This window comes from Leucoraja erinacea, chromosome 23 (assembly GCF_028641065.1).
Source record: "Leucoraja erinacea ecotype New England chromosome 23, Leri_hhj_1, whole genome shotgun sequence".
Classification (NCBI taxonomy): domain Eukaryota; kingdom Metazoa; phylum Chordata; class Chondrichthyes; order Rajiformes; family Rajidae; genus Leucoraja; species Leucoraja erinaceus.
Window position 1 is genome coordinate 30,479,445 of NC_073399.1, and position 13,720 is coordinate 30,493,164.

At 40.0% G+C, this 13,720-nt stretch overlaps 2 protein-coding genes across 7 annotated transcripts in view; one reads left to right on the forward strand and one right to left on the reverse strand.

Annotated features, from left to right (window-relative positions):
• Positions 1-6,261, forward strand: part of stx8 (syntaxin 8) — a 173,944-nt gene extending 167,683 nt beyond the window's left edge. For all 3 annotated transcript variants that reach the window (XM_055654214.1, XM_055654218.1, XM_055654216.1), the window contains exon 8: positions 5,230-6,261. In XM_055654214.1, coding sequence (XP_055510189.1) covers positions 5,230-5,297 — 68 coding nt within the window. In that variant the 3' untranslated portion in view covers positions 5,298-6,261. The remainder of the gene's footprint in view (positions 1-5,229) is intronic.
• The window catches only part of ntn1a (netrin 1a), a 230,546-nt gene that overhangs the window by 8,467 nt on the left and 208,359 nt on the right, over positions 1-13,720 (reverse strand). For 3 of the 4 annotated variants that reach the window (XM_055654205.1, XM_055654206.1, XM_055654204.1), the window contains exon 7: positions 10,156-12,427. The exons of the other annotated variant lie outside the window; for it this stretch is intronic. In XM_055654205.1, the coding sequence (XP_055510180.1) occupies positions 12,099-12,427 (329 nt within the window). In that variant the 3' untranslated portion in view covers positions 10,156-12,098. Of the gene's footprint in view, positions 1-10,155; positions 12,428-13,720 lie in introns of those variants that run through there. 4 annotated transcript variants of the gene reach the window in all.

Consider the following 13,720-nt stretch of genomic DNA (forward strand, 5'->3'; position numbering starts at 1 on the left):
TCCCTGCATATCCATGTGCCAATCCAAATGTCTCTTAAATACCACTATCGTATCTGTCTCCACCACCACCCCTGGACAGTTCATTCCAGGCACCCACCAGGCATGTAAAAATGTTGCCCCTCTCACCTTAAAGTTGTGCCCACCAGTATTTGATATTTCCATCCTAGGGAAAAGGTTCTGACTGTCTGCCCTATCTATACTCTAAATGTTTTGTACAGTTGCATCAGGTCTCCCCTCAACCTCCAGCATTCCAGAGATAACAATCCATGTCTGTCCAATCTCTCCTTGCATCCAACACCCTCTAATCCACGCATTGTTTACCTCTGCACCAAAGCCACCGCATCTTTCCTACAACAGGGCAACCAGACCCGTCGCAATACTCCAAATGCAGCCCAACCAAAGTCCTATAAAGCTGCATCGTGACTTCCTAACTCTTATACCCAATGCCTCAACCTATAGATAAGTAAAAAATGGTGTCACAATCCCATCTAATTTTGCTTTACATTTTCACTGTTGGAGTGCCTCATCTGTTTTCCTGTCACTGGTTTGACCCACCGACAGTAGTTCTCTGTGTATTGGGTAGAATTGTTCTCCTTCACTGAACCCTTACCCCACTGCTAACCTACACAGCTTGTACTTTCAATGCCTGCGCTATTTTGTTTACCGCAGATTTTGTTCTTTTTGGCAGCTTTACGTATCATCACTCTGACTCCAGGTCACAAAATAACCAAACCAGGGTGTAAAAGACAGTTCTCAAGTCACCTTTCTATTTTTTGGTGACATTCTCACACATTCACTGTGTGTTTGTGTGCACCCGACCAAATGTGTTTAGTTTTGTCTTCATCTTTTCATTATGCAAGTTTATTTAGAAAGACCAGGTGTGCCTTTATTTTCATCTCGTTTTGTCTTTTGCAGAGGAATGACAAGTCTGTACAACATTTTGCCTGCATGTTTGAATGCCTATCCTTTAAACACTTAAAGCTGCCTGCACCTTTCTCTGTAACATTGCGTAAATGTAAGTGTGAGCTATCTACACTGGTTCACATTTCCAAAACAGAAATTAGACAAATGTAAAACATTTTACAGAGATCTTAGGAAATAAGTCCCTCATTTTTGTTCCAATTTTTCACACCCCTTCTGGAAATGTTCAGTATTCTGCAAAGTCCTAACGACAGTTGAGAGGTATAAGGGCGGGAGAAAAAACAGCATATAGTATTTTGGATGGAAAACTAAATTGCGTACTTTTATTGCCCATTTAACAGTTTGATAGACTTGAGAGGAGTGTGGGAAGACTGTATAGCTATTTTTGGGCATTCAGAATTAAACCCAGCAAAATTATTTTTTCTTTCTGATATTTTTATAAATCTGCTTTAAATGCCAATTTTGTAAGTAGCTTACATTTTCTCTGAGGCATCCTTAATCATCTGTGGTTGACAGTGGATTACAAAATAAGCAAACTCAAGGCATGAAGGAGCACTCTGAGACTCTGGGAAACCTTCTTCTATGATATCTGTATTTATGCGTTTATTGTCAACTCCCTCACATAAAAGAGACGTGCTCTTCAACAGAAGTATCATGATAAAGACCCACAGACGACCAGCGGGCAGATGGCTTTGAGATACATGCTTCTATCCACAGCAGAGTTTTCAGCCAACTCACACACATAGACAGATCTAGTATTTATGCATATAAATTTGGTATGAATTTTAGCAATTTATTATTTTAGCGCAGTTTTGAAGATTACTGTTACAGATATTTGAAAAAATAATTTGCTGATGGAATCTATTTTATATGTGCAAAATATGATAACAAGTGCCAATATTTATAGACGCCTGAAATGGCTTGACAGACAGTTATAAATATAGGCACTCAAGTTATCGTATTATTGCGCATATAAAATAGATTTCATCAGCAAATTGTTTTTACAAATGTCATATTTCAGAACAACTGTAAACGGGAAGCTTTGTGCATGAATTCATTTAGTGACAGATATTTAACTGAAAAAGGCAAAGATATGAATAATTCTCCCTGGTTTATAATAAGCAAACATTGCACTGACATCATTGTTCTTAATTTTACAATGTTCATTTTATGCAACTTGAAAGTCTCCAGTTTGATTGCTTTTATCTATTGCCCAAATGTATTATGTTTATGATACACTTGTCAATGGGGAGTCTCCTAAAAGAATAAAAGTCATAAATTGGAGGTTACTGTGATCCGAACATGCTGAGATAATTAATTTTAACAATAATAATTGCTGTCATTAATGAACTGGTCTAAAGACTGGCGACTAAAGAGGTTCGGCAGATCTCCAACAACAATTACCAGCTTCTGCAGATACACTGTTGAAAACATTGCATCGGGATGCATCGCAGCTTTATTTGGCAACAGCTGTGCCGTAGACTGCAAGGAATCGCAGAGTTGTGGATGTAGACCAGTCAAAAACAGACCAGACTCCCTCCCCCCCTCCACCCCCCATTAACTCCATCTACAGTTTGCGCTGCATCGGGAAAGCAGCAAACGTAACCAGAGGCGTGACCCACCCCCATACATACACTCTTCTCCTAGTCCCTCCCGTTGGGTAGAAGGTACAGAAGTTTGAAAGCTTGAAAGGTCTGGATTGAGTAGATATGGAGAGGATGTTTCCACTAATGGGAGAGTCCAGGACCAGAGGCTAAAGGATATACCTTTAGAAAGGAGATGAGGAGGAACTTCTTTAGTCAGAAGGTGGTGAATCTGTGGAATTAATTGCCACAGTAGGCTGTGGAGGCCAAGTCGATGGATATTTTTAAGACGGAGTTTGATAGATTCTTGATGAGTGCGGGTGTCAGGGGTTACGGTGAGAGACAGGAGAATGGGGTTAAGAGGGAAAGATAGATCAGTCATAATTGAATGGCGGAGTAGACTCGATGGGCCGAATGGCCTAATTCTGCTTCTATCACTTGTTTCTTCCCCTCTGTCATCGGGCTTCTGAACGGTCAGTCCATAAGCTAGAGCATTGTCCCAATCTTTCAACCCACCTTCACTGCCGTCCGTGGCTGGACTATTTCACTGGAACTGTGATGCTACAACTACAAAACTATTTTTGCACTCTGGTATTTTTCTCTTTGCACTACCTGTTGTACTAGCATCATGGTTGATTGGTCCTATGTACAACTGATTTAATTGGATGTCACGCAAATAAAGGTTTTTCACTGCACCTCAGTACACGTGACACTAATAAACCAATACCACACACCTTAGGGGATACAAGGAAGTGCAGATACAGGCTCACAAAAAAAGACACAACGTGCTGGAGTAACTCAACAGGTCAGGCACCTTTTATGGAGAACAAGGAAAGATGATGCTTCGGATCAAGTCCCTTCTTCAAAATGATGTGGTGGTGGTGGTGGTGGTGGTGGGGTGGTGGGGGGGGACAAAGCTGTAATAGCGGTGGTGGCAGGACAGAGCCTGGCAGGTGTGAGACCAACACAGGTGAGGAGGGTTCTTTGATAGGCAGATGGTTGGACAAAAGCCAGAGCTGAAAAGATAAAAAGTGTGAGATAAGGAAAGGATAGAAATGCAAATTGTGAAGCCAGAGGAAGGAATATAGGTGGAAGGGGATAGGGGGAGGTGAAAGAGGAGAAATGGGTGTGAATCCAGAAGGTAGACACAAAATGCTGGAGTAACTGCGGGACAGGTAGCATCGCTGGAGAGAAGGAATGGGTGACATTTTGGGTTGAGACCCTTCTTCAGAGCATTCCTTCTCTCCAGAGATGCTGCCTGCCGTGTTGAATTACTCCAGCATTTTGTGTCTATCTTCGGTGTAAACCAGCATAGAAACATAGAAATTAGGTGCAGGAGTAGGCCATTCGGCCCTTCGAGCCTGCACCGCCATTCAATATGATCATGGCTGATCATCCAACTCAGTATCCCGTACCTGCCTTCTCTCCATACCCTCTGATCCTCTAATGCATTTTGTTGTCTCTGTACTGTACACTGACAATGACAATTAAAATTGAATCTGAATCTGAATCCCCTTAGCCACAAGGGCCACATCTAACTCCCTCTTAAATATAGCCAATGAACTGGCCTCGACTACCCTCTGTGGCAGAGAGTTCCAGAGATTCACCACTCTCTGTGTGAAAAAGGTTCTTCTCATCTCGGTTTTAAAGGATTTCCCCCTTATCCTTAAGCTGTGACCCCTTGTCCTGGACTTCCCCAACATCGGGAGCAATCTTCCTGCATCTAGCCTGTCCAACCCCTTAAGAATTTTGTAAGTTTCTATAAGATCCCCTCTCAATCTCCTAAATTCTAGAGAGTATAAACCAAGTCTATCCAGTCTTTCTTCATATGACAGTCCTGACATCCCAGGAATCAGTCTGGTGAACCTTCTCTGCACTCCCTCTATGGCGATAATGTCCGTCCTCAGATTTGGAGACCAAAACTGTACGCAATACTCCAGGTGTGGTCTCACCAAGACCCTGTACAACTGCAGTAGAACCTCCCTGCTCCTATACTCAAATCCTTTTGCTATGAAAGCTAACATACCTGCTGTTCCATCCTACACATTGGGTGGGAATCCGGACGTGGCACTGGGAAGAGAGGGGTTACAAATGGCAACATTTGTCTAAAGCTTGTTACATGCTTTTATGGAAAGTTAGAATTCAGTTTACCGGGTGAAGGGTGTGTAAAGATACGAAGGAGGCATATCCCTTTCAATTTCTCTCTTTTCTTTTCCCTTTTCTCTCTCTCTATTCTTTTTCTTTCTGCTTATTTCACATCACCTTCTTCTTTCCTTTTTCAAGCTATATAATATTCTCTACCTCTATATTTCTTGCTTTAAATTTTCTACTATTAAATTTAAAATAACAAGTTGTACATGAAATGTAATATGTTATTTATGTCTTATTATTGTACATCACTTCTAATAAAAAAAAAATTTTTTTTAAAGAATTCAGTTAACACATATGGTAATTGTACTAGGATTAACCTTTTTTCACAGGCGTTAAATAATGGTCATAAAGGATTGCAATAAAAGGACACAGAGTGCTGGAGTAACTCAGCGTGTCAGGCAGCATCTCTGGAGACCCTGCTCAGTGTGTCAGGCAGCATCTGCAGTTCCTTGTTTCTACAGATTGGAGCAGTTTGCTTGAGTTGGAAGTTGTATTCTGTTTAATGTTGGAAACTATATGTTGCATTGAATGCGTGCAATTATTCTAAATGAGAAATGTTTTTTTTTTACGGTAGGGATGCTGGTGGTGATTGTTTTACTGCTGGTCGCCATCGTCGTGGTTGCTGTCTGGCCAAAAGGATAATTGAGCAACAAAGGCACAAACAACGTTCAGCAGTGAATGTGGACTGGATGTTAAAACTGGACAACGTGTTCCTTCCGAGATCAACGGAGCAAGATTGAATGAAATATCCCCAATCAAGCAATAGCAAATGTTTCAATGTGTATGACATACCTCTCTTACCATTATTTAAACTGAATTAATCAAGACCTAAAAACAAGACTCAATTGTCTCATTACACTTTTTAACACATATTCCCATTTCAGATTTAAGATCCTGTCTTAAAATCAGAATAGATCGTTGTAACTCTTCAGTAATATATCTAAGGACTGTATATAATGCCTTCAATTTAACTTACTGTCTGCATAACCTCAATCTATGTATTTATTTGGTTCTTCATAAAAATATCCAGATTTTAAATCTTTGCAGTTTGTTACCCTTGCCAAAGCTAAACCACATTAAATGTCTACATAAAATACAGTATATTTAAGATACATTCTCAAATCTGAATTATGAACATCCTCTGTCCCATTATTTCAATACTTTGTTCTCACATTCTTTTATTTTGCGACATTGCTAATGTTAATTTGGTTATCTGAATGAGACGGGCATGATCATTTGAAACGCTCCAGAAATCTGGTTAAATGAGGCAGCTTTTGCTCACTCACACGACTGCTCTGGTTTCCCAGGAGAAATGCTTCCCTCGGCCCTTGCGGGGTCAGTGGAGGGGCTCCTGGAAGGGCGCAGGGTGTGTTTGCTATCTCACAGCCAGTAAACAGAGTCGCAGTTCACATGCCTTTGTGAAATTGAAACTTGGAACAAATTGCTCTCAGTGTGGAAATTCCAATCTAACAGAACAGCAATCAGAAACCATCTCCTTTTAATTTCATGCAGCGATGCATTTCACACATTATGTAAGCAATTTTTTATAAGCATTGAGTAAAACTATTCAAAATATGGTGTGAATAAATATTTTCCAACTCTTTTATCCTGTGTCTTATGTGCAGTTGTTAACTTTCTTTGCATTTCAACAAAATTTGCAAAACAGTATTTAATCCTGAGGATTCCTTTCTCATTTCTCCCCCCCTTTGTGTTATAGAAGAGAGTCTATCTCTGCATTACTAAAGATGCTGGAATCTCTCTTGTATTCCCACGTGTTGTTTGAGATCATTTACTCGCTGCACATATCGCTTTTAAGATTAAAGAAGTCACAAATACACCTTTGCATCAAATTAACCAAAGCAGCTTTCAAAATGCTCAAACAACAAAGCAGATTATACTTCACTCCTGCTGTGGGAATTTAAGGTGATCGGAGAAATGTGGCCCGTCTGTTTACCTATTTAACTGGCTACAAGGGGAAAAATAACAGAAGAGCATGCCTTCTCTGTGGGCTGGTTGAGTCTGTTGACAGCATCTCCACCATAGGGGTGGCACGGTGGCGCAGCAGTAGAATTGCTACCTTACAGCGCCAGAGACCCAGATTCGATCTTGAATACAGGTGAAGTCTGTACGGAGTTTGTACGTTCTTCCTGTGACCTCGTGGGTTTTCTGTGGGCGCTCCGGTTTACTCCCACATTCCAAAGACGAACAGGTTTGTAGGCCAATTGGCTTCTGTAAATTATAAATTGTCCCTAGTGTGTGTGATCGTGCTAGTGTATCGGGTAACTGTTGGTTGGCGTGGACTATTAGCCAAAAGGCTTGTTCCAAGCGCTGTATCTCTAAAGTCTAAAGGTCTGGGGAGATTGAAGTGGGGAGGGGGGGGTGTGAAGGTGAATGAAAACAAAAATCCAATAAGGTAACACTCATGACGTCCATCATTTTGAGAGCACCAGCAACTTCATTAATTCGGTACAATTACCCCACATCTACATGATTGATTTTAATGTTCTCAGTGTCTTTTCCATCATTTCACTGATCCAAGCAAGGAATTACTCAAAGTCTGCACTATTCGTTCAAGGAAACAGAATAATTATATTTTCCTTTCTTCTGGTGGGCTAACTAACCATCCTCAATGGGGTCGTAGTTTGACCATTCTTCATATTCAAACATAATGGGAATCTTCAAAGGTGAATAGTTTAATGGTTACGTGAGTGCTTTTTAAATATGTAAGGCTATTATCTGCTGGTATGAGATCGGAACCAAGCAGCTCTTCAATTATTTCTGATCCTTTTGGGAGGTTCAATTGAAAATATCGTGCAGGCAATTGAAATCCATTTCCCCATCCATTATTTACAATGAGGCTTCTTGAAAATGAGGTGAAATCTCTACCTGTTTCTTGTTTTAAACACTTAAAAAGTAAAATTGTTTAAACTATGATTTATTTTGTTTTATAAGGCGAAATGACACCATCACCATCCAATTCCGGAAAATTTATTGTTCCTTACTTTCCCGGCTGAACTCCTAAACCAATATTTGAGTCTATTGGTGGGTCTGTGAAATTCTCTGCCTCAGAGGGCGGTGGAGGCGCGTTCACTGGATGCTTTCAAGAGAGAGCTAGATAAGGCTCTTAAAAATAGCGGAGTCAGGGGATATGGGGAGAAGGCAGGAACGGGGTACTGATTGGGGATGATCAGCCATGATCACATTGAATGACGGTGCTGGCTCGAAGGGCCAAATGGCCTACTCCTGCACCTATTGTCTATAGGAACAAACTACTTTATTAGGTTACAGTAACAAAGAACTGCAGATGCTGGTTTGCCAAGGAAAGACAAAAATTACTGGAGGAACTCGGCTGGTCAGGCAGCATCCATGGGGAAGGAACATAGATAGGTGATTTTTCGGGTCGGGTCCCTTCTTCAGGGACCCAGTGTTCTTTTTGGAACATTGGAAGCTGAAGATAAAGCTGACAGAAGTATATAAAATTACGAGGGGCATAGATAGTGTAGAACCTTTTACCGAAGGTGGAAATGTCAAAGACAAGGGGGCATAGCTGTAAATTGAGAGAGACAAAGTTTGAAGGAGATGTGTGGATAACGTTTTTTTTAATCGAGGGTAACCACTCTGCGGCCATGTTTTGGTAAAGTCATGGAAGCTGTTAGGTTCGTTGAAGCCCTAATGCTAATTCAGAATTGAACTGACATTTAGTTGTTGGGACCTTTTTTCAAAATTTAGTTCCCTTCCATTTTAAGTAATTGGTCATCCTCGCCTCTCTCATAGTGATCTTCAGATCTGATCAGTTTATGGGCGATTCTGGAAACTTTATTCCGCACCATTTCCACTGCAGAAAACTTTTCAACTCAGATCACAAAATGAAACAAATCCTTGTCGCTGAGATCTCTAAATCCAATAATTATATTGGATTGTTTAAGAAGGAACTGCAGATGCTGGAAAATCGAAAGGTACACAAAAAAGCTGGAGAAACTCAGCGGGTGCAGCAGCATCTATGGAGCGAAGGAAATAGGCAACGTTTCGGGCTGAAACCCTTCTTCAGATATATATTGGATTACCAGATTTTAGCACATTCCCAGTCACTATAGGTTTGGGTTAAGGTTCATTATTGCCTCATGTAGCGAGGTGCAGTGAAAAGGTTCTGAATGTGTGCTATCCATGTAAATCAGATATACCATACATATACTCCCCTTTGTCTATTGTACTTGAGTTTCACTTGATTGTTATACTCAAGTATAATAGATAGAGCAAAGGGGAAGATACAGAGTCGGCTTTCAGCATTGTAGCCCATCAGTTCCAGAGACAATGTGTTAGAGGTGAATCCGAGTCCCTATCTTACGGAAGGAGTGTTCAGAAGCTTGATTACAGAGGGGAAGTAGCTGTTCCTGTGTCTGGTGCGTGCTTTCAAGCTTCTGTACCATCTACTGGACGGGAGCTGGAAGGAATGACCGAGGTGGGACCAGTCTTTGATAATGTTGGCTGCTTTTCTGAGCCAGCACGGAGTGTAGATGGAGTCAATGGTGGGAAGTATAGTCTGCGTGATGGACTGGGCTTCATGCACATCTCTGCAATTTCTAGCAAATATCCTCCATGACATTCATATTTTGTTCTTTTTTTTTCCTTATGTCTAACATCTTACGATCTAATTAACATTTATATTACAATGTCATCCTCAAAAATGTCTGCTATGCAGTGCTTCGTATAAATTTCATGTAAGGCAAAAGATCTGGTTAGCACAATCTATATTATGATTATTTTTGTGCTGTAGCCGGTATCGGTAATTAAACTGTGAAGAGAGAGAACTTAATTATTTCTAAAGACCTGGTTTGTACAGCCTGATCTGATCCATTCCATTAATTCACTTAGAACATAGAACAGCACAAGAACAGGCCATTCAGCCCACAATATCTGTGCCAAACATGATGCCAAGACCAACTCTTTTCTGCACAGGTTAATTTTTATTGATTATTTTAGGCAAATTTAATACTCAATGGATTTCTTTTCCTCCACAGTACCCGTAAAACATTTGATCTCTCCTTTAAAGAAGCAATTCAATGCAATTTTATTAAAATACCTGCTGGATTGTTCACAGAGTAAGTTGCCTCTGAGCAGCAGTACTGGAATGAAGCTCACTTCCTCCATGCTCCAACATCAAACACCTTACCATTTTGAAAAATTAGAACATATAGAGCATGGAACAGCACAGGAACACACCCTTCGGCCCACAATGTCCATGCCGAATATGACAAATGGCAATTTTTATCTGCCTGCACATAATCCAAATCCCTCCACTCCCTACAGATCCATGTGCCTGTCCAAAAAATTCTTAAATGCTATTAATGCATTTGCCTCAACCACCACCTGTGGCAACGTGTTCCAGGCATCCACCAGCCTCTATATAAAGAAACCTGCCCCGCACATCTCCTTTTTCAATGCTATTTGTGTCTCTTGTATATGAAACATTCACAAGAAGAATAAGTCACAGGTATTGCGGTATTGTTTACAAGACTTTATTCAACTGAATTCTGGATTTAATTCTATCAAGTGGGCGCTCAGCAGTTATAGTACATGTTCACATCAGGTTGAATTACAGCCATCTAACAACCAAAACAATCCACAATTTTTATGTGTAATTAAATATATTCATATATAATAATGATAATATATTAGTATGCATTGTAGGAGTAGCATTGCAAACTATGCAATGACCATAACTAAACAACATTTACAGTTCAACTTATTAACAGGTAAAGGTATAGCCCAACAGGTCTGTGGCAGAGGGGACTAAGTTAGCTGGAGTATGGGTGAGCTGATAGAAAAGTCTTTTTCCCCGAACTACATTACATCAATATAAACACACGTCCAATTATGTCAGTTTTATAGTCATCATACACTAACTGTAACTGAGGTACCTTGAAGATGTTTACCCTGTCACAAAACCCATTCATTTCTTTAGTACCTCTTTTCCTTAGGCTAAAAAAAAAATCAACTTTATACAGTCTTAAAGTGGTAATATGTACGGGTTTAAGGTTAGTTTTTTTTCTACACTTTTTTTTTTATTTTTTAGTCTGCTGTTATGATTGATTACCAAACGAGCTGCACATACTTGTAAACAGGGTCACAGCAAAGGCAAGGGTCATCTGTGTGACCTGGGTCAGTTCCTTGATAGAGATTGTGATCGTAAGGTTGAAATGTCGCCTTACTCCATTGGAAGTGAGATTGGGTCAGTGGATCAGGCAGTAAATTATCGCCAGTAACCATGCATACGGTTACAAAGAGATCTAGGTGTGAAGTTTACTGTTCAGGTGATGGATTTGAACCACCAGGCTTGTCAGGTGTAGGAAGATGAATGAGGTCCATCCTCCATATTTGTTTTGATCAAAATATGTTATATTTCCAGTCAAGAGTACGTTCAAATCTAACCGAGGCTTTTAATGAAGTACTAACTATACAAATAGAAAAGCTATAATGAATTTGTTAAGATATACGTTAAGATTTTGATGAGAGATACAAGTGTCGGTGAATTTACTATTTTGTTTTTGTGCAGCAATTCTGCGAATCTGTAAAATAATTAATTTCAAAAGAAAATAGAGCTTTATTTCAGTGATCTTTTACTGAAAGGGTTTCTATTTAGATTTATAGATGTTTAGCATCAGTTGGATTTCAGGATGCTTTACTGCAAATCCTTTTTTGACTGGATTCAGTTTGTGAAAATTCGTCCATAAAATAGATGATGCATTACAAACTTGGGAGAATTTATCAGAGGGACAGGATGATTTAATCTTGGGAACAGAAGAATTGCTAGCCTAGAATTGTGAAAAAAAAACAACAACAAATTAAACAAGAGTGAGGAAAAAGTTGGGATGAAGTGAAGAAACACAAAGTATAGTAACGGTATTTTGAAAAGTTATTTTATCTCAGTTTCTGAAAGTATTTAATAGGGAATATAATGTCCACAATGATTGCCAAAAGAGTTCTTGGCAGACCAACTCACTATGCAACGCTGAATGTTGTGTCAAATGTAAACAGGGTGAAGAAAGAAAATAGAAACAGCAACATTTTAGGTTAACTGCACAGCTAAAAGTTAACAGCTTATGTTGGGATCAAACCATTCTTGGCATGAGTCCCAGCTATCATCAGTTTGTATTGGTGTGCCCCCTTTAACAAAAACCATACTGCATTCTGCAGAGAAGACCAACTGTGGAAGGATTTTGGTTATGAAACAAATGCCCTTCAATTTGGAACATTTGCAGCTGTTATGCAAAGAGTAGTCCATCGATTCTGTTTTGTTTTTTGTATTCTTGTTTATTTTTGTGAATTTGAAAAAAATCAGCATTAGGTGCAAAATTGGCAATTCCAAAAATCCCAACTGCTAGATAAGTTCCTTCACAAGTTCCTAATTTTATCCTAACGTCATTCCTGTTTGAAAGTCTCTTTTTACGCCTTCTTGCACTTCCCTTTTTTCTCCCGCTGTTGGAACTTCCGCAGCCTCCGTGCCCACGTGTCCCTCCACTGTATCACCAAACTGGTCTTGTTTGCAACAACCCCGTTCTGGTCAGGAGAATCTTCATCATTTCCTAGGAGTAGGTATTTCTTCCCCATTTTAATTTTGGGGCACTTGCAGGCGACATCCTTCGAGCGGACCCAGAGAAATTGGTCTCCGCGCCGTATCCGCTTCACCCCTTGTTTGTACACGGAGATGATATTCACTGTAAACTTCCACCATTCACCAGCCTTCTCTGCTTTCAAGATGTGGGCTTGAACAGCTGTAACAGTGAAGAAACGGACAGAGGAATATTTAAAACATTCAGCTGAAACATTTTCAACCCAAATCTTTAAGAACGCACACCACCAGAATCAGGAACAGCTTGGTTATCAGGCTTCTGAATGGTCCTTCTATAAGCTAGCCTGGTTCACCTCACCCCCCCCATTAGAGTCAGAGTCATAGGGTTATACAGCATGGAAACAGGCCCTTCAGCCCAACATTTGCATGTCGACCAAGACTCTCTAGTCCCATCTGCCCGCATTCAAGTCAAGTCAAGTCAAGTTTATTTGTCACATACACATACGAGATGTGCAGTGAAATGAAAGTGTCAATGCTCGCGGACTTTTGTGCAAAAGACAACAACAAAACAACCAAACAAATTATAAACACAATCATAACACACATATTCTTATTCATAATAAATAATGGAAGGTAAAACGTTCTGTAGAGTTAGTCCCTGGTGAGATAGGCGTTTACAGTCCGAATTTTCTCTGGGAAGAAACTCCTTCTCAACCTCTCCGTTCTCACCGCATGGCAACGGAGGCGTTTGCCTGACCGTAGCAGCTGGAACAGTCCGTTGCAGGGGTGGAAGGGGTCTCCCATGATTTTGTTTGCTCTGGAGTTTCACCTCCTGTTGTATAGTTCCTGCAGGGGGGTGAGTGAAGTTCCCATAGTGCATTCGGCCCATATCCCTCTAAACCTTCCCTATCCATTGTGGACAATGGACTTTGTCTATTATACTGATGTGCTGCAATGCTGAGATCTATGTTCTGAATTCTGTATCTTCCCCTTTGGTCTATCTATTGTACTTGAATTTGACTTGATTGTATCTATGCATGCTGTATCTAATCTGTTTCGATAGCATGCAAAACAAAGCTTTACATTGCACCTCAGTACACGTGACAATAATAAAGCTAAACTTAAACCCAAACTATATTTCCCTTGCCTTAGATGCTGTCTGACTAGTTGAATATTTTCAACATTTGCATTTTGCTTTTAAAGAATTAATATTTAAATATTCACATGTATTAAACATTGCAATAAGTACATTCTTCCAATGCGACCATAACCCTGTGCTTTCACCCCTAGTTGTTTGGAATATTGTAGTTATTATCATAGCAACAGTTTCCATAGAGTTTGGGACAGAGAAGATGTAACAAGACCCAGGGTTTGAAATAAGCTTGACAAGAGAAACTGATTAATGTTTGACCAAGAATACAATCAGAACCTTAGAAACCAGTTTTGTTCCCAAGACCATGTTCAAGAGGTTTATTCCTGCAGAGTAATGAATCAT